Genomic DNA, 24,533 nt, shown 5'->3' with positions numbered 1-24,533 from the left:
GGAAAATTACGAATTACCATTTGGCAACCCTGGAAACAACGGAACACCATAAATGGGAAAATGGCCGATGTAGAAGAACCTGGTGTTCCAGGCGTTGAAAACCACCAAGAAACACCACCCGTAAAGGACCCACCCATCGAAGGAGGCGATCAGCAGCACGATGAAGTAGGAGCGCCACAGTGGGACTATCCTGATAGAGGTTATGCACCGCGCGGATAACCCCAAATTCGGGGGCCACCGAGAGGCCGTGGCGGCTATCGGGGCCCTCCACCGAGAGGGGGGCCGCCGAGAGGGTAGGAAAATAAAACATTGTTTAGTAGGAATAACGTGTCATTGTCGTGTTTTTATGTGGTTCTACTTATCAACTATACTAACACCATAGGATTTATGCATTCTGAAAGCCCCTTGCTCAGAATTGCGTGTGATTAACAGATTATCTTATCCTCATTAGTCATTACTACTAATACTAGACGGCGACATAATTCTTGTCCCATCATGAACCTTTTTATATTTTTAGGTGCGGCGTTATATTGGGACAGAACGGGGTTCATTGAAATTTCGTGAGATTGCATGGCAATCCTGCGCTGCGCTAATGCGGCCGCGTACGCCGCTATTTGCGCGGAAAAAAAACCTACCGTTCCCTTCTACATGCTTTAACCTTGCATACTGAATTATGTTATACATTCACTTCAAATCGTTATTTACTCTTAAAAGATTGTTTTTTAGCTCATCTGACATAGTCAGATGCAAGCTTGTAGAATCGCTTTGATCGTCCGTCCGTCGTGCGTCCGGTCCGTTCCGTGCGTCCGTCCGTGCGGTGCAACAGTTGGGGCACAAGATCTAACACGGCTCGACGCCGGACGTCCAGCGATATTCTGGACGTGGGGGTGGTAATGCCGAAAACGAGTTGGGATGTCGAAGCTGGGGGTCAAAAGGTCAAAGGTCAAGAGGTGTAAAAGAAGGGCGGGAAACATTCCATCCTTACTTAAGGTTATAGGGAGGATAATGCAGAATTGGGCGGCATCAAATCTGAAACGTCTGCGACCTAGGCTTCGTGATAGTGTGGTGTAAGTCGCATCACGCGTAGGACAAGCCATCATGTGTGATGAATGCGGAGGCTCACCAGGTCAAAGGTCCGAATGGGGCAACACGGGCAGATTCTTAGAATTTTCGTGAGGACATGGGTCTGACGGAGCGATTGAAAAACCTTTTTGTGTTTGCCAAAGCGGGACGATCATTTATATGGCTTATTGAAAGGACCAGAAATCTGCTTTTCCACTGAGTGCGAAGAGTAAGTGTTTGAATAACCTTTTGACCGCTCAAGCAGAGGGTTAGAACATGGTATTTTGTTGACTGTTTTAACAATGGAGTCGAACTGCTTTTGCTATAAGAGCCTCCTCACCCCCACGCCTCCCCTTCCCTCTCCCCGCACCCGCTCCCCCACGCCCTGCCCACCCCTCACGCCCACCCCTTCCCGCACCCTCCATCTGCGATAGTGGGCGTGTCTAACAATGATGTGTACGCATATCTGCGTGTCTGCAGTATCTGCGGCCTAACAAATGTGGCTACTCACGCACGACTGAAATTTTAGCGTTTAATATCGTAGGCAACAAGACCGTCAATTGAGCGCAGACGCTCTGCGGCCTCTTGTTTTAGAAAGCCCCGCTTCATTACTTTAGTAAATTACTGGGTTGGCCATTTACAAAGCAATCCAGACAAAGTCAGCAAGCGAGCTCTGAGCAGGCCTCCTGGCAGCCGCCGACAGATACAAGCGAGAACCAGGCGGCTATTGTAAGCTCCGCTGTGATTGGTCTGATTGTTTGTAAAATTGGCCAACGCGAATTTACTACAAGTTAATGCAAGGCGCGTGTTTCTCGAACAAACAATCTTTTAAGAGTAATAACGATTGAAGTGAAATGTATAGCACCTATCAGTAGGCAAGGTAAATGCCATGTAGAAGGGAATGGTAGCGTTTTTTTTCCGTGCAATAGCCCGGCGTACGGCGCCGCATTAAGCAGCGCATGCATTCTGCATGCCGAATTCTCACGAAATTTCAATGAACTCGCCGTTCGCTGTCGCACCATATTAAGTAACCCGTGCGCCAAAAATATACAAAAAGGTTATATGGGACAGAATTATTCGGTCTTATAGCTCAATACTAGTATATACCTACTTATTTACAGTATTAGTACTATTAGCTATTAGTGCAGTAATAACTAATACTAAGTTCACTATTCAGTATTACTAAATTACGAGCTCAGCCACAGGAAGCTAGTACATCGCGCTTCGGCCAAAGAGATATTCGCACCGCGGCGGTGGAATAAGGACACATTTTCAGCGTATTGCCTGCCGCGGGGCGTAGGTAATAAGGACTCACTTCAGCTATTCGTGCCCAGCTGTGTGCGGAATAAAGGGGGGCGACAACATTTGCTGCTATTCGACTGCCGGCGGTGCGGAATAAGACACATTTTCAGGCTATTCGTGCCGCGGCCGGTGCGAATAATGCGACACATTTCAGCTATTCGATGCCGCCAGCGTTGCGAATTAAGGACACATTTGCTGCTTATTCGGGCACTTGGCGGCGGTGCCCGAATAAGGACACATTTGCTGCTATTCGCACGGTGCGGCGGTCGCATATAAGGACATGCAGCTGCTTTGCTGCTTTCCCACGCTGCGCGGGGGGGGCGGTGCGAATAAAGGACACATTTGCTGGCTGATTCGCACCGCGGCCTGTTGCGAAATAAGGCACACATTGTGCTGCTATTTGCACCGCCGGCTTAGCTGCGATATTACACGAACAGTTTGCCTGCCTATTCGCCCACCCGCGGGCGTGCCGGAATTAAATTTTCGAGTTTTCTTATTACTTACTTAGTTAGGTTATATGCACTGCGGCGGTTGCCAATTCGTTTCCCAGCTTTTCTTATATGCCGCGCGGCGGTGCCGAATTCGATATTTTCAGGTTTTCTTACATATACTATATATATGTATTATATTAGTACAGTGTTTCCCCTGGCCAAAAGGGCAGCCGGAGGCGGTAAAAATTGTTTTTGGTGGTTGCGGCAAGTCGTGAGAAGCGAGGAATGCGAGCACCGAAGGTGATTTAAGGGACAAGGAATTTAAAAAAATTGGTGCAATTTGGTGGCATTCTAAGGGGTTCAAAAACATTATATGAGGACTTGGAATCACTTTTTCAAGACGTTGCTCAACAAGGACAAACAAGCTTCTGGGATAGTTTACTTTTGTTTTCTCCTTCCCCAGTCCTCCGTACCCCATGCATATAGATCAACTGCGCTGCCCGCATATCGCAAAGTTACAAGTTGCCCTTAAGGGGCGGATCCAGGATTTCTCTGCCGACGGGGGCGGGGGCGGGGGTTGAGCACTGGCGGCCTAGGGGCCAAATTTTTTTTAGGCCTTATTATGGATGGTGCCTCAGATGCATTTTCGAAGCAATGTTAGAGTTCCATGAATCACTAGTGTCAAGATTTGTGTACCCGATCACAAAGAATCACAATTCTAGAGGCCACCGTACATGAGCGCGATTTGGAGCCGATTTCTGCCTATCAAAGCATGTGTTGTAGTGCATCCAATTGTCAGAAAAGATGGTCACGAGAGTTGTAGGCACACAGCTGACTATCTTGCCCGATGAATGGAGAATTTATTCAGGAGACAAGTCGGGCCAGAAATCAGCTCCAAATCGCCGCAGTGTAGGGGTGGCCCTTTAAAACACATTAAAAAACAGAAAAACTCCACGTATAGTGTACATAACAAGCGACAGTTGTGCATGTTAAGAAGGAGATGACTATCGTTTTTAATTGAATAAATGTCGAACAGATAAGAATGACAGCGATAAGGGTATCATGATAAATATGGGATCACATGTCCATAGTCGCAATAAATTTTTGTATTACACAATTGAGACAGTTTTGTACTATATTTACACAAGGGCGCTGATTTTTGAGGCAAGTGACGGTCTTCTAGGCGTGTGTGATGAAAAATCAGGTCCTAAAAAAATTATTTCCGTTTTTCGAAAAAGGGCACTTCGGGGCTTGACGGGGGGGGGGGGGGGGTTCGAACCACCCGAACTCCCCCCTGGATCCGCTCCTGGCCTAGAATCTTGAAGTATATACAGTTTACATTGCTTCTAGATATCTAACTGAATAAAAATAGTCAACGTTCTACGTAAAGAAAAGAGCCGAATTCAGTTAAAGTAATACTTGACTCTACAGGGTTCGTAGCGGGTCTTCCAAAGTCTTATAAGTACTTATTTTGCCAAAAATAAAATAAGGGCCCTTATTAGTACTTATTTTTGTTGAAATCTTAGAAAAGTACTTAATAGTCCTTATTTTTTGCCAAAGGATCATTGTTTTCTAAACTGTTCTCGACAAGTTAGAGTAAGAATTGTTGTATATATAATACGGAATAATTAAATCTGCTGTGCAAGTTTGTGTATATAAATATTATTAGTGTACTTGTGTAATAGTCGGTGATCTATCAGAAATCGCATAAAAAAGTCTTATTTTGGCCTTCAGAAAGGGTCTTATAAGTCCTTATTTCAACATGTGTCTTACTACTATGAACCCTGCTCTAGGTTCTACTACTAGGGTTATTTTCAGTTGATTTAGGTTAAAATTACGCTACATTAAAAATTTCATGGTTCAATCACCATTAGAAATGTTTTAAAATTTTTTTTTTAAACTAACAACTGCAGTTTGATTACAACGACGGTGGCGCCACTCAAAGCGCACTATCTGAGAAGTTGCGCAAACGGACTTTTTAGCCAAGGGCTACAGACCGAGGGTGTTTCTTATTTATTAATTTAAAAGCAGAAGGATTGCTATATCTTACAAACGACATATAGTTTAAGTTATAATATGGATAAATGTGTCCTAAAATGAATATCGTTTGGTTAAATAGCATTTAAGTATAAATATAATTGCACTTTTGTGATTAGCCCTCGGTCTGTAACATGCAAAATAAATTGGCTAATGCGCAACTTTTTCAGGGTGGCTGCACGATCGCGGGTGTCATGTCAGCGCCCAAAAATGAAGATTTCGAAGTTCAATGTTGTTTTATGATATTAAAACGTGAATGCGTAATTATAGATATTTATAGGTATGTGCTATTATTTATAAATGTACTATCATAATATACTTACAAATTCTAGAGTAATGTATTCCTTTAACAGCTTTGATTACGTGCGTGTCAGGTGTCACTGGTCGTGCCATCACTCCCCACGATAACCTCTGCGACATATGAACTTATTGTTATGCGGTCATAAAAACACTGGGCTACGCTATAGGCCGCAATCGATTTCTTAGACTGTCACAAGGTTTTGTTCGTGTGGCGAATCATGCGTTGGGGGAGTTCATGCCCTCGGCTCTAGTTGTTTTGGATATCCTGTCCACGTTCAGGAACGGAGCGTATTACTATTAGAATGCGCTCCCGTTTACAAGTCTGTCTAAACTGCCGTTGCGATAACCGTAATATGAGGGGGGAAAGTTTCGTAGAGATGGTGGCCGAAGCAAAAATTTGGTGGCCTCGGACCTCCGAGTCGGCACTAATTTCGAACGCTGTCAATAAAGTGTAGTTTATTGATGGAAGAACACTGTTTTCGTCAGCGAGGCGGTGTTTTTGGATAAATTTCTGCGTGGAGGGTGAGATTTGAGCGAGGCGGCAGCCTCGCTAGTGTCAATGCAGGGGAAACACTGTATATATATATATATATATCAGGAGCTAATGAAGACAAAGGAGTTTGACACGTATTTGGTACTGCTTTCACTACATTTTTGTCGTACGAGTTTGATGTGAATAAAAATACAAATGTATAGTACAAACATGAGCTTCTTTTGTTCACTGTTCCTTATTCTATCTTCCGGTAGTATTACAAACCGCGTAGCTTCCTTCATTTTGACATAAATCATACTTTTGCACGACATGGTTTTAACGTTATTTACGGAAATTTAATTAAAGGAACAGTAGCCTCTAGGTTCTAGGGTTATTTTCAGCTAATTTAGGTTATAATTGTGCTACATAAAAAGTTTCATGGTTCAATCACCATTAGAAATATTTTTTTTTAATGTTTTAAAACTAACGACTACAGTTTGATTACAACGACGGTGGCGCCACTCAAAGCGCACGATCTGAGAAGTTGCGCAAAACCACTTTCCAGCCAAGGGCTACAGACCGAGGGTATTTCTTATTTATTCATTTAAAAGCAAAAGGATTGTAATATCTTATAAACGACATATAGTTTAAGTTATAATATGGATAAATGTGTCCTAAAATGAATATCGTTCGGTTAAATAGCATTTAGGTATAAATATAATTGCACTTTTGTGATTAGCCCTCGGTCATTTACCTGCAAAATAAAAATGCAAATACGCAACTTTTTCAGGGTGGCAGCACGGTCGCGGGTGTCATGGCGCCGTTCAAATTTCGTAGCGTTGATGTGTAAATAATTAATTAAGTATCTGGTGACAAATACATGTGGGTATAGACGATTTGTTATACAGTAAGTACAGTTGTATGCAGTAAAATCCTAGAGGCTACTGTCCCTTTAAGTTTATTCCAAAATATTATTTTACCAAATGAGTCCTTTTGTTTACCATACCCTGTATTTATGTGTAATCCAACTATAACTAATAGTGAAATATCAGATATTACAATCATTCCTCTTTTAATTTAATAAATAAGAAATGCCAAAAGTCCATGGCCTATAACTGAGAAATATTGTAGCGAAATTAATTTATTGCTCCTTAGCATAGAATATGATAATACCTATTACATGATTTTTAAATTTTATTATTTAGCATTAAGTTTAAAATGACACAATTTCATGTTTTTTTTCAAGGCCACCACCTCCATTTGGTAGTAGGGGACCGCCTCCGAGGTTTAGAGGACCTCCTGGACCTCCTCCAGGAATGCGAGGGCCCCGGGGTCCTCCTATGAGAGGTCACCCACCTCATATGATGAGAGGACCTCCACCCCCAGGGTAGGCGGAAAACTGATGCTATAATAATAAAATAACATCAGAGATGGTTAGCTCACCATGTTGAACATAATAATTTGTTTCAATTAAGACCTCGTAAGTTCATCCATTGTGCAGGGTTTTGCCCACGGTGGGCGGGTGTGCCCGGCACTCGCGGTTGCCGCCCGGCACTATATATCTCCGCCCGGCACAAATTTTTTATATTAAAAAAAAAGGGAAAAAAAGATGATATATGGGGGGCTTTTTATTGCTCAGAATGCAGGAAATTTAGTTTCAGACTATCCAAAATCAAAAATTTTCCGGGGGCATGCCCCGGACCCCCCTAGATTGGCTTCGCGCCAACGGCGCTTGTATCGTCGCAACTGGATGCGCCCGGCACTAAAAAATCCTGGGCAGAACCCTGATTGTGTATCAAATAGTTTTTCGTAAGTAAAAAGTTAAATTATGACCCATTTTGCTTATTAAATTCTGGTTCAATCTATAATTTCGTAAATGTCTACATAATTCGAGCCACGTATTTTATATATACTGTTAACTAAGAGTTTATCATAATTATTATCAGTATATACTGGTAGATGATTGGTCAATTCACATAATTCATTTGCATTTAATTGCTATCAACATCACCACTAATTTTTTCAGTTATCGAGGGTCAATACCGTATGATGGAAGTTACATGGGCCCTCCAGGCATGTCTCCACATGGAATGGGACCGCCAGGCATGGTTAGTGTACACTCGACATAGAAGTATTTCGTATTGTCAGTGAACAAAGGGAGATGTTCTCTAGTATATATTTGTCAATTCTCCAAGTGCATGCTACGACACATCAGTGTTGTATGAAGAGAAAGGGTTCGTCAAACCGCTATCGCCGCAGTGTCTTTTTTCTGTAACACGGTGTTAAATGATTTTGTCTGAAGTAAACCTTATACTACCTGAACCTATATGAAAGCCAGGTGGGAAATACGAGGGTTATCTGCTGGATCATGTTGAGATTGGTCCACTCTGCGTTTCTTACGAAACCCGTGTGCGATTTAGGTACTCGGAAATCCATGGATGCATTTCTTTAGCTCGTAATATTCAGAGAGTTTAGTGATCCCCATGACTCGGGATTTGCATTAGCCACACAGATAGCTTGTCGAGAGGAAGCTAGGACGATATAAAAATTAAAAAAAGCAAAATTTCAAGGTGCTAAATAACTAACCAAACAATAATAATGCTAAATAATACCGCTAATAATAATGCTAAATAATACCGCTAATAATAATGCTAAATAATGGCGCTAATAATAATGCTAAATAATAGCGCTAGTAATAGTGCTAAATAATAGCGCTAGTAATAATGCTAAATAATAGCGCTAATAATAATGCTAAATAATTAACAGAACAATAATAATAAATAATAGCGCTAACAATAATGCAAAATAATAGCATAACAACTAGCGAAGCCTTCGACGAGAACACGCGAGAACCCGTGTGAGTTACAAGCAGTTGCGTCCTGTTGCAGAGACCACCGCACATGGGCCCGCCACCGATGAACATGGGCCAGCCCCCTCCCGGCTACAGCTCGGGGTCAGCGCAGCCGTCCAGCGCGCCGGCAACCAACGCCCTCGCTGGCGTCGACCTCACGAATCTGTGGGTGGAGACGAAGAGCGGCGAGGGGAAGCCCTACTATTACAACGCGAAGACGCGCGAGGTGGCGTGGGCGAAGCCTGAGAATGTCAAGGTGATCACGCAGAGCGAGCTGGAGTCGCTCGTGCAGCAGGCGGCGGCGGCCGCTGCTGTAGCCGCGGCCGTGGCGGTGACGTCCACCGTCGCACCGGGAACATCCACGGCCGCCCAGGCTGCTGTCGCACAGGGTATGTAGCTTGCAGTCACGCACGTGAATGTGAGTGATGGGGTCCTGTATTGCACAGGCTCACACCAGGCTGCTGTTGCAGAGCGTCTGTACTTTGCACACATGTGGCAGTATGAATGTAATAGTACAGCTGCTCAGAGTATTGTCACGCATTGCTCTACCATACGTAATTTGTTTTCCCAACTGCTAAATTTGTTGCATAGATTTCTTTGTTGTAAATAGTAATTAAATATTAAATATTATTAATAATGTTAGTATTAAATTAATAAAATTGCACATACTTTGACATTTAACTACAAGCTATTAGCCACATAAAATATGACAGTAGTAGCGTAATGTTACTCGCATTCGCATGTTTAATACATATACACTGACAAGATATGTTGTACCACATTTGTCAGCAAAAGATGCTGTTGAACATGTTCAATTAATACTTGCAGCCCAGATGTCGATGCAGCAGAAGCAGGGTGGTCCAGCGCAGGATTGGGAGGAGGAACACAGTGAAGCTCCTAGTCAGAGCCAGCCAGATTCCGCGCAGCCACAGCAGCAGCACCAGACGCCCATGCCAGGTATACGCATGTCACACGCACCTAGCGCAAGCACCAGAGTTACAACTGTAGGAGAAATTGAGTGAAAATTAGGGGTGCACCGGATCCAACTTTTTAAGTTCCGGCCGGAACCGGAATCAGTCGGAACTTGAAAAAAGTTCCGGCCGGAACTACCTGGCCGGAACCGGAACCGGAACTTAAGCTGGGAATAATCTTGACAGTTTTGGCTCAGTATTGCTCAAACTCACTCGGCCTGAACGAAATATTATTAGCAGGCACATCACTCAGGCGAGTAGGGCAATGCTCAAAGTTCTAATTACGGGATCGTTGTCGGTTGTTAGGTGTTTGAATCGGCTGCTTATACAGTACATAATTCTGGCATCTTATTCGCGAGCGAATTCTGTGGCAAAACCTGCATGTTGCAGTATCCCTGGTTTTACTGTTTTAGTCAATTATTTTCAACTAACAGACAGGTGGCTCTAAGAATATTTGATTTTAAAAGAAAATCTCGTGAATCACCTAACATCGGTTAGGTTCAGTTAGTTAGCCGATGTTCAAGTGGCAAGAGATTTTTGGGCGGAATAGTGTGAAGTTGTTAACACTATATTGTCAGCAAGTTGACTCTATTGATTCTGAACTACATTCAGAGACTGATCTTTTGATAATGATGACGCTTGTAGCAGAAATGAAATTAGGAAAATGTTTTTGAAGGGTTCCGGCCGGAACCGGAACTCTGGAAAATTGGGGATCCGGCCGGATCCAAGTTCCGGTGCACCCCTAGTGAAAATGAGGTGGTTTTTATGTTACATGTGTTTTTAATTAAATATTACTGTTTTACCTTTTTTTACTAACTCTTTTGAATTGTCTGGATTCGAGGATGTAATCTGTAAGGATATGTTACTTCGTAAACCAACAAATCCAGTCAAAATCTGACAAATTTGTAATGATGTGATAGGGTTAATGGCGGAAGGTATAAGATAGCCAAATTATTACAAGATGAAGTTTTAGTAAATATCTATATATATGATACACAATGTCTGTAGGCATAATGAGATTCGTGAAAGAATGTTCAGTTATTTGAGCTCAATTCTCTATTAGTATTTTCTACAGGCAGCAGAACCATACATGTATACATACCACATGAGCGTGTGCCATTCATATTTTTTGCTTTAGTTTAAATTTTATTATAATTATGCGTACATGTACAGCTGCAGCTGTTGATTCACAGGGAGATATGTGGCATACTTCGAATGCATCGGGTTTTGGTTGAGGAGTCCATATGAGTGGCTTTGTGTAGTCTTGGCAAATCCCTAACGAATTAAAGGGGGGGGGATGCACCGCTTGGAATACCAGATTAATTTTGGTCTGAAATGAAATTTCTTTTTCAACTTGCCAAGATTTGGTATATTGTAGCTTCAAATAGGCATATGTTTTGAAATGTTGTAACATGCATGTGGCTGTTCACAATTATCTGATTGAGTTTATGTGATCAGGTCAAGCGCATGGTCAAGGGCAAGGCCCGGGCCAGGGCCAGGGCCAGGGTCAGGGCCAAGGCCAAGGCCAAGGCCCAGGGCAACAACCTGGCATAGGTATGCCTCCAGGATACCCACCCCACTTCTCTTCTGGCATGCCACCTGGAATGTACCCGCCTGGCATGGGACCGCCCCCAAACATAATGGGACCACCAGGCATGCCCCCTCCAGGTATGTGAGCACTGTTTAATCAGGATAATTGTGTGAGAGATTACTACTCGTACTGCGCGACAGCGTTCGCATTAATGCAGCTGGCATGCGTCGTCAACAGCTGTTGGGTCTCTGCTTCCCTCGCCGGACTAATTGCGTGGTTTCGCTGCAGGAATGTTCCCTCCTGGTTATCCCCCGCCGGGAATGTATCCGCACGGAGGCCCCGGAGGACAGCACCCGCAGAACGGAGAGACCCGTGAAGAGCCGCAGGTAACGCTCGCGCGCGTTGCATCGCTTGCTCACGAGAAGCGATCTTAGCAGCAGGTTTACGATATCGCGCGCGATGCGAAATCCGTCCGTGCGAAAGCTGCTGAAATACCTGTGTGTCGATATAGTGATCTACTGTAGATGTATATACGATATCGAAATGTAGTGGTTCAATGCGGAAATACGGTAGCTTTTTTTACGTGGTTTTTGAGATGTAGAATGTCCGCGGGTCTCGTATCGGCGGACGTGGTTTTTGAGATGTAGAATGTCCGCGGGTCTCGTATCGGCGGACGTGGTTTTTACTCGGGCACATGCAGGGGTAGAAATGATCTTTTGAACAAGGGAGTCCAATAGACTCCCTGCCCTCAAAAAGAGGGAATCCGCAGCAAAATGAGGGAGTCATTAATCTGAAGTTCAAAATTAAAGATTTGCTGAAAAAATACGGTAATTCCGAGAGGCCATGCTCTGGAACGAACTAGTTAGTATAGCAGAATTTTCAGGAAGTCACACGGACTCTTGAGTCCTGCATGTGTCAAATCAGGGAGTCCGACAGTAAATCAGGGAGTATTTGACTCCGGACTCGCATTAATTTCACACCCTGCGTATGTTTGCCCGCAGGAGGGAAGTAGCGAGCAGTCGAATGACGTGGTAGCCAAGCTAGAGGAGGAGTGCAAGAGCTGGTCCGAACACAAGAACACGGACGGCCGGCTCTACTACTACAACTCGTCGACGATGGAGTCGACGTGGGAGAAACCACCGGCCATGAAGAACCTGGAGGGTGAGTGGGAAATCAGTGTAAATTAAGATAAAAAATTTAATAGGGGGGGTGTAGATTACCTTATGTTTTTGAGAGCAGAAGTAGGCATACATCACTGCCATCGCATTTAGCTTTTCATGTCAGCTATTATGAAATAGGATTCATGACACATCCGCGATAGGAAGACTTGTTTACATTCATAAAGCTATCGAGTGATATAATGTTTGGGATGAATGCCTGCAGCGTGCACTCTTTCTTTCCACAATTTTTTGTTTGATTAGAGTTGCTTCTTTCAGGGTCGTTCACATATCCTTGACTACATGTATTTGTATGTTTTTGTATACGTATGTATAGGTATGTATATTACCAGTGTTTCCCCTGGCCATAAGGGTCTGTGAGGTGGTAAATCTTTTTGGGTGTGTTTTTGGTGTAGATTTGGTGCATTCTAAGCTCTATATTTTGATTTTAGTTCAATAAAGTGTAGTTTATTGATGGTGTTGGATGGCGAGTTGTTTTTTTGGAAAAATTTCTGTGTGCCGGCTGAGAATTTGAGCGAGGCGGCCCGCCTCGCTTGTGTCAAAGCAAGGGAAACACTGTATTACCGTTTATTAATGATGTGTTTCCTATTTTCTGTGTGTGTGTGTGGGTGCGTGCGTGCGTGCGTGCGTGTGTACAGCTATTTCTTTCCACAATTTTTTGTTCGATTATAGTTGCTTCTTTCTGGGTCGTTCACATATCCCTGACAACGTCATGTATTTAATATTTTTGTATACGTATGAATGACGTGTGTCATTTTCTGTGTGTGTGTGTGTGTGTGCAGCGGCACGGCTTGCAGCCCAGCAGCCCGAGATGCAGGCGGAAATCCAGGCTGCGCCGCAGATACGGCAAGACCAGCCGATGGAGGACAGGCAGGCGATGGAGCAGGGCGCGCAGGTGCCAAAGGAGGAGGCAGTCGAGATCAAGAGTGAGGAAGTGGAGAAGGAAGAGGTGAGTAGGCATGAAGTGAGGACGGAGTGGTGAAGGAGGAGGCAGTCGAGAACAAGAGTGAGGAAGTGGAGAAGGAAGAGGTGAGTAGGCTTGAAGTGAGGACGGAGGGTCAGAAAAGATCGAAGACATACAGAAAGAAGGCATCTACTCCATCATTGTCGTGACAGTCGTGTATGTTTGTCTCGATTGTAGGAAAAGGAAGAAGAGATGACAGAAGAGCAGAAAGCAGCCGAGCGTGCGAAGCCAGTTTCGTCTACACCTGTGCCGGGATCGCCGTGGTTAGTTGCCTCCGCTAAGGAGGTTATGATTTTGCCCCTGTTCGTTTGTTGGTTTGTTTGTCTGTCAGCAGGATATCTCAAAAAGTTACGGACGGATTTTGATGAAATTCTTTGGACGGGTTGGGCTTTGGCCAAGAACCAATCGATTAGATTTTGGTCGTGATCCGGATCCAGATCTGGATCAAGGAATATATTTGAAGGATTTATCATTGATCGTAGTGTAGCGGTTTGCTCTCTAACCGCTTCGCTTCGCTTCGCTTCGCTTCGTTTCGCTTTCTCTCTCTGTAGGGGTTTATGATGTGTCATCGCCGCGTTAAATCCGACAACAAATTAGATCGATAGCTATATATATAGATATATGGGGGGACTGTTAAGCTGTGGCATAGGTTTGCTATCTTTATGATGATGTTTTTCTGCCTAGCGTTGATGAGTTTCAATCATAATCCTGCTACAATTTGTGAATATTCATATATTTTGTACATTCCAACACATGGCACAGTGGAATGTCATTAATCCCAGAAAAAAAAGCAGTCAACACAAACGATATTATATAGCATACAAACAGCAGAATGGTTGGAACTGGTGCTAAGAGTGCATACATCAGATATATTGTCTCTAGCTGATGAAAGAAAATTAACTGATTGTTTGTTGCCAAAATTATTGAAAGGAGGCATACGCTGAACGTGATTAAATAGCTGGGAGCACGCAGATAACAATTCTCGGTGATGGTGTCTCCATCCGTATTTTTACAGTGTGGTAATTGCATAGTGGGTGGAGGGAGGCAGGGTTTTTCTTTCACTCTATGACACTTGTGAATTCCTGTTGCGTAGGTGTGTGGTGTGGACGGGTGACAACCGAGTATTCTTCTACAACCCCACGGGACGTGCTTCTCTGTGGGAGCGGCCTGACACACTCATCGGACGCACAGATGTTGATCAGATGCTACTGCATCCGCCCACAAAGGAAGAGAAAGGTGAGAAACTAAAAGACTAGCAGCCTAACTCGATGCCGAACATAATTGTTTATCTACAGCTGGTTACATGGTGGTCACTCACCCTTGAATAAAGGAAATTAAGGGTATTTTAGTTTTATTTAAAAACCACTTAACAACTAACTATCTGGGAAATTGGGTAGGATGTTGCATTGCATTAGGGATTGCATTCTGCGAAGTCAGAGGAAAAGTTTGAAAAGGGGGGAGGGTTCGTAAAGAAGTCAGGAAAAGTGAATCCAAACGAAGCTGCTACCTTGTGTTAGAACTTATTTATAATCCAACTAAGCTACCTACTTTTAAAGATGAAATCTCTCTAGTTCCAGTGAAGAAGAAGGCTGGGGAGATGCCAGAGGCGGAGCCACTCTCAAAGAAGAAGAAAAAGTAAGTTCTGATCTGAAAGAGTCCATATGAAATACTCCATATCTCACGCTTACAAAAACTGCGGGTGCACTGACTGAGGTACTTGGGATTAGGGGGGAGAGTTAGGGTTAGAAGATCATTCCGACACTACCCAGGGATACATCAGATTCTATTCAGGTAACTAGTGTGCATTACTTGTGCACTCCCTGCATTACCGAAGACATGAAGTAGAGGACTCGCCACGACCCTTTCCTTTTGCGTGAAAATCGAAGCATGGAAATTCAGAACGGAGGCACAGCTGCGTGTGCGTCCCATGATTGCCTGCGGGTTATAGTCATATAAGACATAGTCATAAACATAAAACAAATAATAACGTAAACATAACCATAAACATAAACATAACGTAACATAACATAAACGTAAACATAAAAAAACATAAAAAACATAAGACCCGGTAGTCATATAAGACAAGACAAAGACAAGACTCTTTACTTAGGCAGGACAAGGTCGAGGAGGAGGAGGCAGAGGAAGCCACGACGACAACGAAGAAGCCCCCCGTGCAGCAGCAGAAGAAGCGAGGCAACCTGATCGACGCGGGTAAGGAGGCGGCGATCGAGGCGGAGGTGCGGGCGGCGCGGGAGCGGGCCATCATTCCACTGGAGACACGCATGAAGCAGTTCCGCGACATGCTGCAGGAGAAGGAGGTGAGTGCAGCATGGAACAGTGTGATGTATCATGGGTTCAGCATGTAATAGTGATGTATCATGGGCATGTAATAGTGTGACGCATCATGGGTTTAGCATGTAGTAGTGTGGCGTATCATGGGCATGTAATAGTGTGACGCATCATGGGTTCAGCATGTAATAGTGTGACGTATCATGGGTTCAGCATGTAATAGTGTGTCGTATCATGGGTTCAGCATGTAATAGTGTGTCGTATCATGGGCATGTAATAGTGTGACGCATCATGGGTTCAGCATGTAATAGTGTGACGTATCATGGGCATGTAATAGTGTGACGCATCATGGGTTCAGCATGTAATAGTGGGACGCATCATGGGTTCAGCATGTAATAGTGTGACATATTATGGGTTCCGCATGTAATAGTGTGATGTATCATGGGTTCAGCATGTAACAGTGTAACATATCATTGGTGCAGCATGTAATAGTATTATGTATCATGAGTAGCATGTAACAGTGACATATTATGGGTAGCATGTTACAGTGTGACATATCATGGGTTCAGCATGTAATAGTATGATGTATCATGGGTAGCATGTAACAGTGTGACATATCATGGGTTCAGCATGTAATAGTATGATGTATCATGGGTAGCATGTAACAGTGTGACATATCATGGGTCTAGCATGTAACAGTGTGTCATATGATGGGTGCAGTGTGTAATAGTGTGACATATCATGGGTTCAGCATGTAACAGTGTGATGTATCATAGATCTAGCATGTGACAGTGTGTCATAGGATGGGTTCAACATGTAACACGGCAGCATAGTTGTTTGACGTGTAACAGGGTGGCGTAGCATGCATTTAACATGTCATTGTACAGCATAGCATGGGTTTGATGTGTTACAAGTAGAGCAGATACGCCATGTACATTGAACAAAGTTTGGTAATTGATAGATTTTTTACATTTGATTAGGATTTTTTAATCTCACTGTTTAATCTAATTTTGTTCAATCACTTCCTATAAGTCTGATGTGCCTAAGGTAATTTGGTGCAAATAAATGGATAATATTACCTGCTTCAAAAAGGAAGTCGAATGAATTCAAATGGAAATTCTAATGCCTATAGATAACAGAACCTTGTCCATTTTCATGTTGTTCACGGTCACCCTTGACTCTTACACGATGATCTGTTTGCTTGAAGTATGCAATACCTAATATTTTTCCTACAGGTATCAGCATTTTCCACGTGGGAGAAGGAGCTGCACAAAATTGTGTTTGATTCAAGGTATCTTCTGCTGACATCTAAGGAGCGAAAGCAGGTACGCTTCATCTTCAGATGCGTGATGCTTTGTGTTTTAATAGAAATACAAGCTATGTGTCGAGTAACGGTTTTATCAATAAGGGCAAAACAAGAAGACTTGCAATTATGTATCAAACGGTTTTAACGTAGGATGGACTACAGGTGCAATTGTCTTCTAATTTAGGTTCGTTATTTTGTTCACTTATTTTTGTTAAGTTGGTGATACCAAGCGTATTATTCTGAACCCCAATTATTTTACGTTGTCTTATTGTATTTATTATATATAGGTCTTTGAGAAATACGTTAAGGAGAGAGCAGAGGAAGAAAGAAGAGAGAAGAGGAACAAGCTAAAGGAGGCTAAGGACCAGTTCAGAGTACTGATGGAGGAGGCAACACTCCATGGGAAGTACGTGGTCACGTTTGTAGTACTTTATATACGCTGTATATTTCGTGGTGGTTTAATTCGCGAACGTGTCCCTGACCGCGAAAATAACAACACGCGAAAATAACAACACACTGTTTTTCACTGATTCAGGAATTCACCGACCGCGAAATTAACCACTCGCGAAATTGTCCGTCAAGTCTGAATTTGCGAAAATGTCTGTCCGCGAAAAAGATGGCCTATACAGTAATTGATCTGCCTTACAGTTTTATGCTGGCAATTTCCACAGGTTCTTCTATCTTTCTTAAATTTAAGTGTTAGTGTAGTAAATTAGTGTTCAAGTTTGTACGAAAGACACATGTATGCAGACCTGCCAACCCTTACGATTTTTTCGTATTCCTTACGAATTCCATGATGTTTCTACGAATGTACGATCAAACTGAAAAACTTACTGATTTTTTACGACTTGTGAAAATTAATGTTTTTTACATTGTGAGCCGAGAAATATCTGGCGATTGTGGGCACAGCCATATTGGATCACGCGTTCACGTTGTTCTCGCGTGATCTAGAGTTAGTCCCATCATTCATTGCGCGCATAACATACAAACAAAATGGCCACCTGCTGCAAGAAAAGAAAAGCCTTACTATTTTCATGAATCACAGGTTGGCAGGTCTGATGTATGCACTATGCAGTGTTCAAGGTTGAACACCTTTGCGAGACCCGGGATGGTCTTAGGGAAATAATGTTGCACGTGTGAGGGCTGCAACAATGTAAGGAAGCCATCTGAAACATGTGAAGGTTTAAAATTTCATAATAATCCTGTAGGATGAATAGAACTGCTTCAAAGAGGTTTTCTACTAAATTTGAACCTCGCGAGCGTTCTGAAACTTCAATAGCATTGGCAGCATACATTTTGAAAATAAAATCTGAAACGAAACGAATGTGCACAGCTGAGCATCTAGCCACAACAATCGTATATGTTAGTCACATTAACGAATATGTACTTCTTATACACGTATCTGTAACCACGGTACATGTGTCCATTTGTTTCCCTGTTCGTCCTTATCATCTGCAGTAAATGACGAGCACCTAGTGAAACACGCAATCGAAAAAAACACGCACATGCTAACTCGTCGCTCGATCTTCTTTTCTCAGGTCGAGCTTCAGTGACTTTGCGGGCAAGTACGGCAAGGATGACCGGTTCAAGAACATTGAGAAGATGAGGGAGCGCGAGGCGCTGTTTAGCGATTACGTTCAGGAGCTGCGGAAGCGCGAGAAGGAGACGAAGAGCAGCCAGAAGGAGAAGGTATGTCTGTCGCGCGCAGGAGAGTGCCGCGAGCCGCGTGGAGGCGTCGTGACGATACCGCGTGCGATTTACGAGAATTCGCCGCACGAAAGTATTGCGTGAGAGTACGTCGGTGTAATGGCACACGCGAATAGAAAACATTTATTACTCGATGCAATTATGCGGCAATACCTTGAAATTAGTGCGAGTAATTGGTAGTAAACGAGGTGGCTAGCTAAAATTTGTGTAATTTGAGTTTGAAAAGACATTTCTCGTAATAATTGCACCGTTTTCAGTTTTTCAACATTGTTGATTATAATTGGGTGCACATATCGCGTAGTCGTTACAACTTTATTCATTTATGTTAATATGAGCAGTTTTACATTTTTCGTAATTGCAATTCCCAGTCTCGTCCCGTTTGTTTCACAAACAGGGGATTTTGCAAACATTGAAACAGGCTTTGAAATTTGAGACTTCACAGCTAACTAATCTTGTAGCGTCCATTCACTGGAGTACAGTCATTAATAACGCTTAACGAAATTTACATCGGCGTTTTAAGCTGTTAAGCCGCGGGTGTTTGAAGTGTGAAACGTGATACTGAGAAGTGATAGAAATATACTTGGTAATTTGTGTGTGGCGATGCGCGTGTGAGGAAAGGGTTCTTATTTAGGCTCGCATTGACAAAATTCTAGTTTGCCGACGTAAAGTGATCGTGTGTAAGAGCCTGCTTCGGTGAAACGGCTGCCGCTCGATTTAGCGTGTTGCTGTGATGAGTGTACGTATCCGTTTCTAACACGCGAGCACTGATGATTGTGTTACCTTTCAGGGGACGGCCGTAATGGCCGTAAACGCATATATATACACTGTAGTCCGAAATGCGAAGATTAGAAAATTCGAACGCGCACTCGCGTCGTTATTAAAGTCATAAAAGAAACCGCAATAATGAGTTTTATGAGCGGGTTTCCGAGCGGCGAGTAATCAGTTTTATGAGCATTATTCTTCGTTATTTTATGAAGACTTTTCAGCCTGTAATGCGCCTATGATTACCTTTCAGCTGCAAATATTGAGTTATTGTTTGGTGTTCTTCTGAATTGCTTGGTCTATTTAATATCATTATTTTTTACAGGGTATTCTTTATCTTAAGTAAAAGTTCTGTTTTAACCATAAGTAAATAATTCTGTGTGCGTGCAGTAATATGCAGTAAGGACTGCACAAGTGCGCATATAGGGGTTATGTACAGACTGCAACTACTACTCAATTATTAAAATGTCTAAATGAATGTTAAATTTGAATTATGGCCTTACTCTGTTAATTGTTACTAAAGTGTTTTTTTCCAGCTTGTTCATCGGGCAGGCAATGTGGAGTAGGAAATCTCGTGCAAGAACTATGTGAACATGTTCTTTTTCATTGCAGATGAAAACATCATCTGATATGTAATTGTGATTCAGTAATGTAATCTGCATAGCAATGAGTTTTTTGGCATGATGTAAGCGTTGCCAAAATATTGTAAGTAGGTGGCATATATATGCAATGTGTATTTATCATGATTCACATGGCCTTATTCTGGTAGCAGAGATGTTACAGAAAGTTGTTTTGGATCATGTGTTTTTTTTTCATGCACCAGGGTATAGATTTCCTACTACACATTGCCTGCTGCACAGCTTCATTTGTCGTTCCTGTCGTATATAGGCTGCGTAAACTTTTCATAGCAGTCTGGTGATACAAAGTTATTGATCATGTATGAAGATTTTATGTGCGTAGTATAAATTTTGTATGCGCTTTTTACCACTATTCTTGTTGGTACGTTCAGTTTAATGTACAGACGTGCACAATACGATTTAAGGCACTATGTTTAGGTAATTACTGGAACCCTGTGGCTGGAAGATGCATTACATAATTGTTTCTTTAAATGTTTGTATTTACATTAATATAGTACAATTTTTGTCAAACAAACAGTGTTCATATAAACGGGTTCAGCAAGTCATTGTGGTAACTTTAACGTAAAATATAGATAATAAATGACTTTTCCTAACAAAACAAAACAATTGTTAGCATTGAAAAAGTTGAAAACTATTTTAAAATTCATCGTGGTCATTGATAAACAACGAACAATATTTACAATTGTCATGGTGGTCAGTACAAATTATTTCGGTGGACTCATTGTGGTCTATGAAAGTGGAAAGTATTTTGATTGGATAGTCAATCACCTTTCAGTTTTCTTGGTCCATACAGCGAATAGAGGTGGCAGGCAGCATCAGCAGCCCTTGTGAAATGTCTAGGCGTGTCGTCGAGACCCACGCGCCTGAAACCTAGCAAACTGCATTGTCAGCATCAGATTCCGTCTCGTGTGGGAACAATGTCGACTGGTATTACTTATTAGCGTTTTGTTTGTTTGCGTGTACTACTTCGACTTGCTACGCGCGATGACGAGACGATGCGGATGGCTAGCGCGCCTTGGTGATCAGTCGGCCAGCGTGCGTCGACCAGAGAGTGCGTCCTCTCCCTTCGCGTTGTCGTGTACTAGGCAAATGCATCTGTGTATCTGGCAGCGGTGCGCCGAATCGAAGCGCTGATAGCAGAGGCAGTGGCAGTGAGTTTATGTGGATGGTGAGTGGTGAGAAAGATCTCAAGGTGATGCAAGTTTCTGCATGCGTGACCCCCCCTAGTTCTAACCCTTTACTAATACACCTCGTACTTCTGTTTAGGAGTCTATTTAACTGTGCTGTGCCACCAGTTGGGACCAGCCACGGAAATGGGTGCGTAGCAGTCAGCTGTAGATGTGAAAATGCATAAAATTCTGGCCTTGTTAAATTCTAGTCAGCGATTGAGTTTCCCGGCATACAGGGTGATGTTCTCCCCTGCCCCAATTTCTCTCATTTCTGATTAAGAGGTCATTCCTTTGGTCGGCTCACAGGAATCGTTTGTGCTCCTGCGATACTGTTTACTTCCTCGGCTGTCAATTCTAGTCGTGATTCGAATTGAAACGACGGTGTTGTCTGCAGCTCGTGTGTGGTTGACTAGCAGTAATAACGAGGCGCAACAATCCTAAGGGTTTTACCCACGGAGTCGAGGTCGGACATTTCTATATATGTCCACGCGCGGTCAGCATGACTGCCGAAAACGTTGCGAGGAGAACAGGTGACGAGTGGTCACCAAGGCCCGCTAGCCAGTTGTCGCAGTAACGGTAGTGGCTCGATCGGTCCTGCATCAGCCACGTGCCGGTTCTCGTAGCGGATTGCTGTCCGGCTGATGGGGCGATTCCTGTCTGTTGGTTGCAGGAGCGAAACGCACTGAGAGAGAGCTAGAAGAGAATAGATAGATGATAGATAGAGTAGATAACCGAGGGGGATAGGAGTAGACGGGAGAGAGCGAGAGCGAACGCACGCGAGAGCGAGAGCGGAAGAGAGAGAGAGCACAGGAGACAGAGAGAGAGAGAGAGGAGACCACCGGCCAAGACGAGAGAGAGAGAGAGAGAGACAGAGAAGAGAGAGAGAGCGAGGCGGGCAGGGGACGAGAGCGAGAGAGGAGAGAACGAGAGAGAGAGACGAGAGAGCAGAGAGAGAGAGAGAGAGAGAGAGAAGGAGAGAGAGAGACGAGAAGAAGAAGACGACGAGAGAGAGAGAGAGAGAGAAGAGAGAGAGAGACGAGAGAAGAGACAGCCAGAGAGAGAGAGACGCAGACGAGAGAGAACACAGCAGAGAGAGACGAGAGAGAGAGAGAGAGAGAGAGACACGAGACGAACACCCCACCGCAGAGGCACAGAGAGAAGGGAGGAGCGAGGAGAGAGGAGAGAGAGAGAGAGAGGAAGAGAGAGCAAACGAGGCACAGAGAGGAGGAGAGAGAGAGAGAGAGGCAGAGAGGAGAGAGAGAGAGAGAGAGAGAGACGAGAGAGAGAGAGAGAGTAGAGAGAGAAGAGAGAGAGGGAGAGAGAGAGAAGAGAGATGAGAAGAGAGAGCAGACGATGAGAGCAGAGAGAGAGAGAGGGAGAGAGAGAGAGAGAGAACGAAAGAAGGAGAGTTAGAATAAGAATAAGAGCAAATTTGAAAGCAACAGAAAGAGAGTGAGAGAGCTAGAGTGCTAGCGGAAGAGAGAGAGAGAGAGAGAGAGAGAGAAGAGAGAGAGGGGGGGTAGAGGGAGAGAGCGACCAGGGAAGCGAGAGAAGGGGAGGACGTATGTGAACATAACTCGTGTTCTCGTCTCGAGAGTGGTGTAGTGTAAAGGGTTGACTCAAGATGTGGCTTGCGATCTGTGATCGCGGTGAGTGGCCGCGTTCTACCACAGACCTCTCCCCGACAGATCGCACGTGTGTGCGCTCGACAATGGCACACACACGGCAGAGTATCAGCGATTCAATTTCTCAGCTCGCTAGGCTGTAGGGACAAGTGATGGATTGACAGAAGCGGTGTCACGTTGTTTGCATGTTATCAGAAGACAAACATTAAGGAGTTGCTGCTAGTGCACACGCACACAATGTTCCTCCCCGGTGCGATTATTTGCAAAGCGAGGCTTGACTGTATGACTGTCCGGTAATTGATTTTAATCAGCGTTTGCGGATTGTGTGACATGTTTCCATTATAAGGTCTTTTGTCATGCCATCCTTGTCCCTGCAGCTGTCGATGTAGCTATGTAAATATATCTAAATGAATATGAATGTTATGTATATCATGTAGATTTGTGTAAATGCTATAACTATTAAAAGGTTTATTGATATAAATATATATATATATCGTGTGGTTATCGAGTAATTCTTGTAACTATCTCCACAGTGTTCGTATAAATTTGTTGTGGTTTTTGAAGGTTATAAATAAAGTTAGAGTTTACACGTGCTGTGTGAAAATGAAATGGCTATGCACATAATAGAAAGTCTACTTTGAGATTTATTATATATGTGTTTATATATATATATTAATACTGCAGTGCAGTCTGACCAGCTTCCTTTCAGGTGATTGCCTTGTCAGCTCTGCGACCAGCAATTGTGTTCGTTTGCCTGTATAATTCGTGCTTTACATTAGCAGGATTTGTGATCGTGATGGCACTTCAGCGACAATATGCTCTTATTAATACTCGTTATATTGTGTTCTCTGCTCCTCATGTCATTCATGCAAGCGTTTCTTATCGCCATTAAGGCTAGAGGGGCGATCGTGTGTTTGTTCGTTTAAATTCTCATTGTCAGCTTATCAGAACTAGCGATTAAATTTCTCTCACCTGCTGTATTATAGTTAACTACTCCCATTCAACGTATAGTTCACTGAATCTGTTGTCTGCTAAGCTAAGGTAAATGGTTATTTGATTCTTGTAAACGGCTATAGGTAGGAGAGAGCGAGTGTGTGTCCACGTCGGTCGTGGTTGGAGCCCATGCTGCCTATTAATGTGTGTCATAAGATTCTCTTGAATGAATGGTGCGGGGATTCGCCGGGCTCTGCCGTGCTCACCCCCTTCCGTATGTGTTTGCAGCTGAAACAGGAGTACCTGCAGCTGCTCAAGGAGCAATCGGGTCTCGACAGGCACTCACGCTGGAGCGAGATGAAAAAGACGATCGACCACGATCCCAGGTACAAGGCCATCGAGAGCAGTTCGCAGAGAGAGGACTGGTTCAGAGACTACTGCAAGACCCTACTCGACGTGAGCTCCACTTACATCATTTCACTAGCGCTAGTTATGATAGTAGATAGGGAGAATCAATTAACCAATTTGACTCGATTTAACCAAGACACCGAGGGACAGCATAAGAAGAAGAGGAAGAAGAAGAAGAAGAATAGGGAGAAGGTAGTAGTAGCTACTCACTGTAGTAGCAGATGGTTCTTGGTGGCTCTTACCTAGGTGGGTCTTTGTGAGCATAATTTGCTGTCTCTGCTGATACGAGACTTGGTGATGAATCTTGTGGTAGTAGGTAATTAGGCAGGTAGGTAGTAGTTTGTCTGTCTTCGTGAGAGCCTTCGTTGGCAATTTACTCCCCGTGTCGACGCGAAAATTGGCAATCACCGCTCGCCGAGCGAGACGGAATTCAAAATCCCGTCGCGAGAGTTCCCCGCGTTGGGAGTTTTCCGCGTTGGCAGTTTTCCGTGTTGGCAGTTTCGCGCGTTGGCAGTTTTCCGCGTTGGCAGTTTTCCGCGTTGGCAGTTTTCCATGTTGGGAGTTTTCCGCGTTGGCAGTTTTCCGTGTTGGCAGTTT

General features: G+C 43.6%; 1 protein-coding gene across 1 annotated transcript in view; it reads left to right on the top strand.

The window, feature by feature from the left end:
- Positions 1-57: 57 nt before the first annotated feature.
- LOC106820770 (transcription elongation regulator 1-like) overlaps positions 58-24,533 on the top strand; it is a gene marked incomplete in the record, with an annotated part of 27,870 nt that continues 3,394 nt past the window's right edge. The window contains 17 exon segments of the mRNA XM_014825332.1: positions 58-293; positions 6,851-6,991; positions 7,631-7,712; positions 8,493-8,844; positions 9,284-9,412; positions 10,885-11,094; positions 11,246-11,343; positions 11,959-12,118; positions 12,918-13,084; positions 13,277-13,362; positions 14,193-14,335; positions 14,671-14,734; positions 15,210-15,417; positions 16,624-16,713; positions 16,982-17,100; positions 18,233-18,383; positions 23,817-23,984. Of these exon segments, the coding sequence (XP_014680818.1) occupies positions 6,921-6,991; positions 7,631-7,712; positions 8,493-8,844; positions 9,284-9,412; positions 10,885-11,094; positions 11,246-11,343; positions 11,959-12,118; positions 12,918-13,084; positions 13,277-13,362; positions 14,193-14,335; positions 14,671-14,734; positions 15,210-15,417; positions 16,624-16,713; positions 16,982-17,100; positions 18,233-18,383; positions 23,817-23,984 (2,298 nt within the window).

Source organism: Priapulus caudatus, unplaced genomic scaffold, assembly GCF_000485595.1.
Source record: "Priapulus caudatus unplaced genomic scaffold, Priapulus_caudatus-5.0.1 Scaffold46, whole genome shotgun sequence".
Classification (NCBI taxonomy): domain Eukaryota; kingdom Metazoa; phylum Priapulida; class Priapulimorpha; order Priapulimorphida; family Priapulidae; genus Priapulus; species Priapulus caudatus.
The sequence above is the reverse complement of the archived record's forward strand: the minus strand, read 5'-3'. Positions and strand labels throughout refer to the sequence as shown.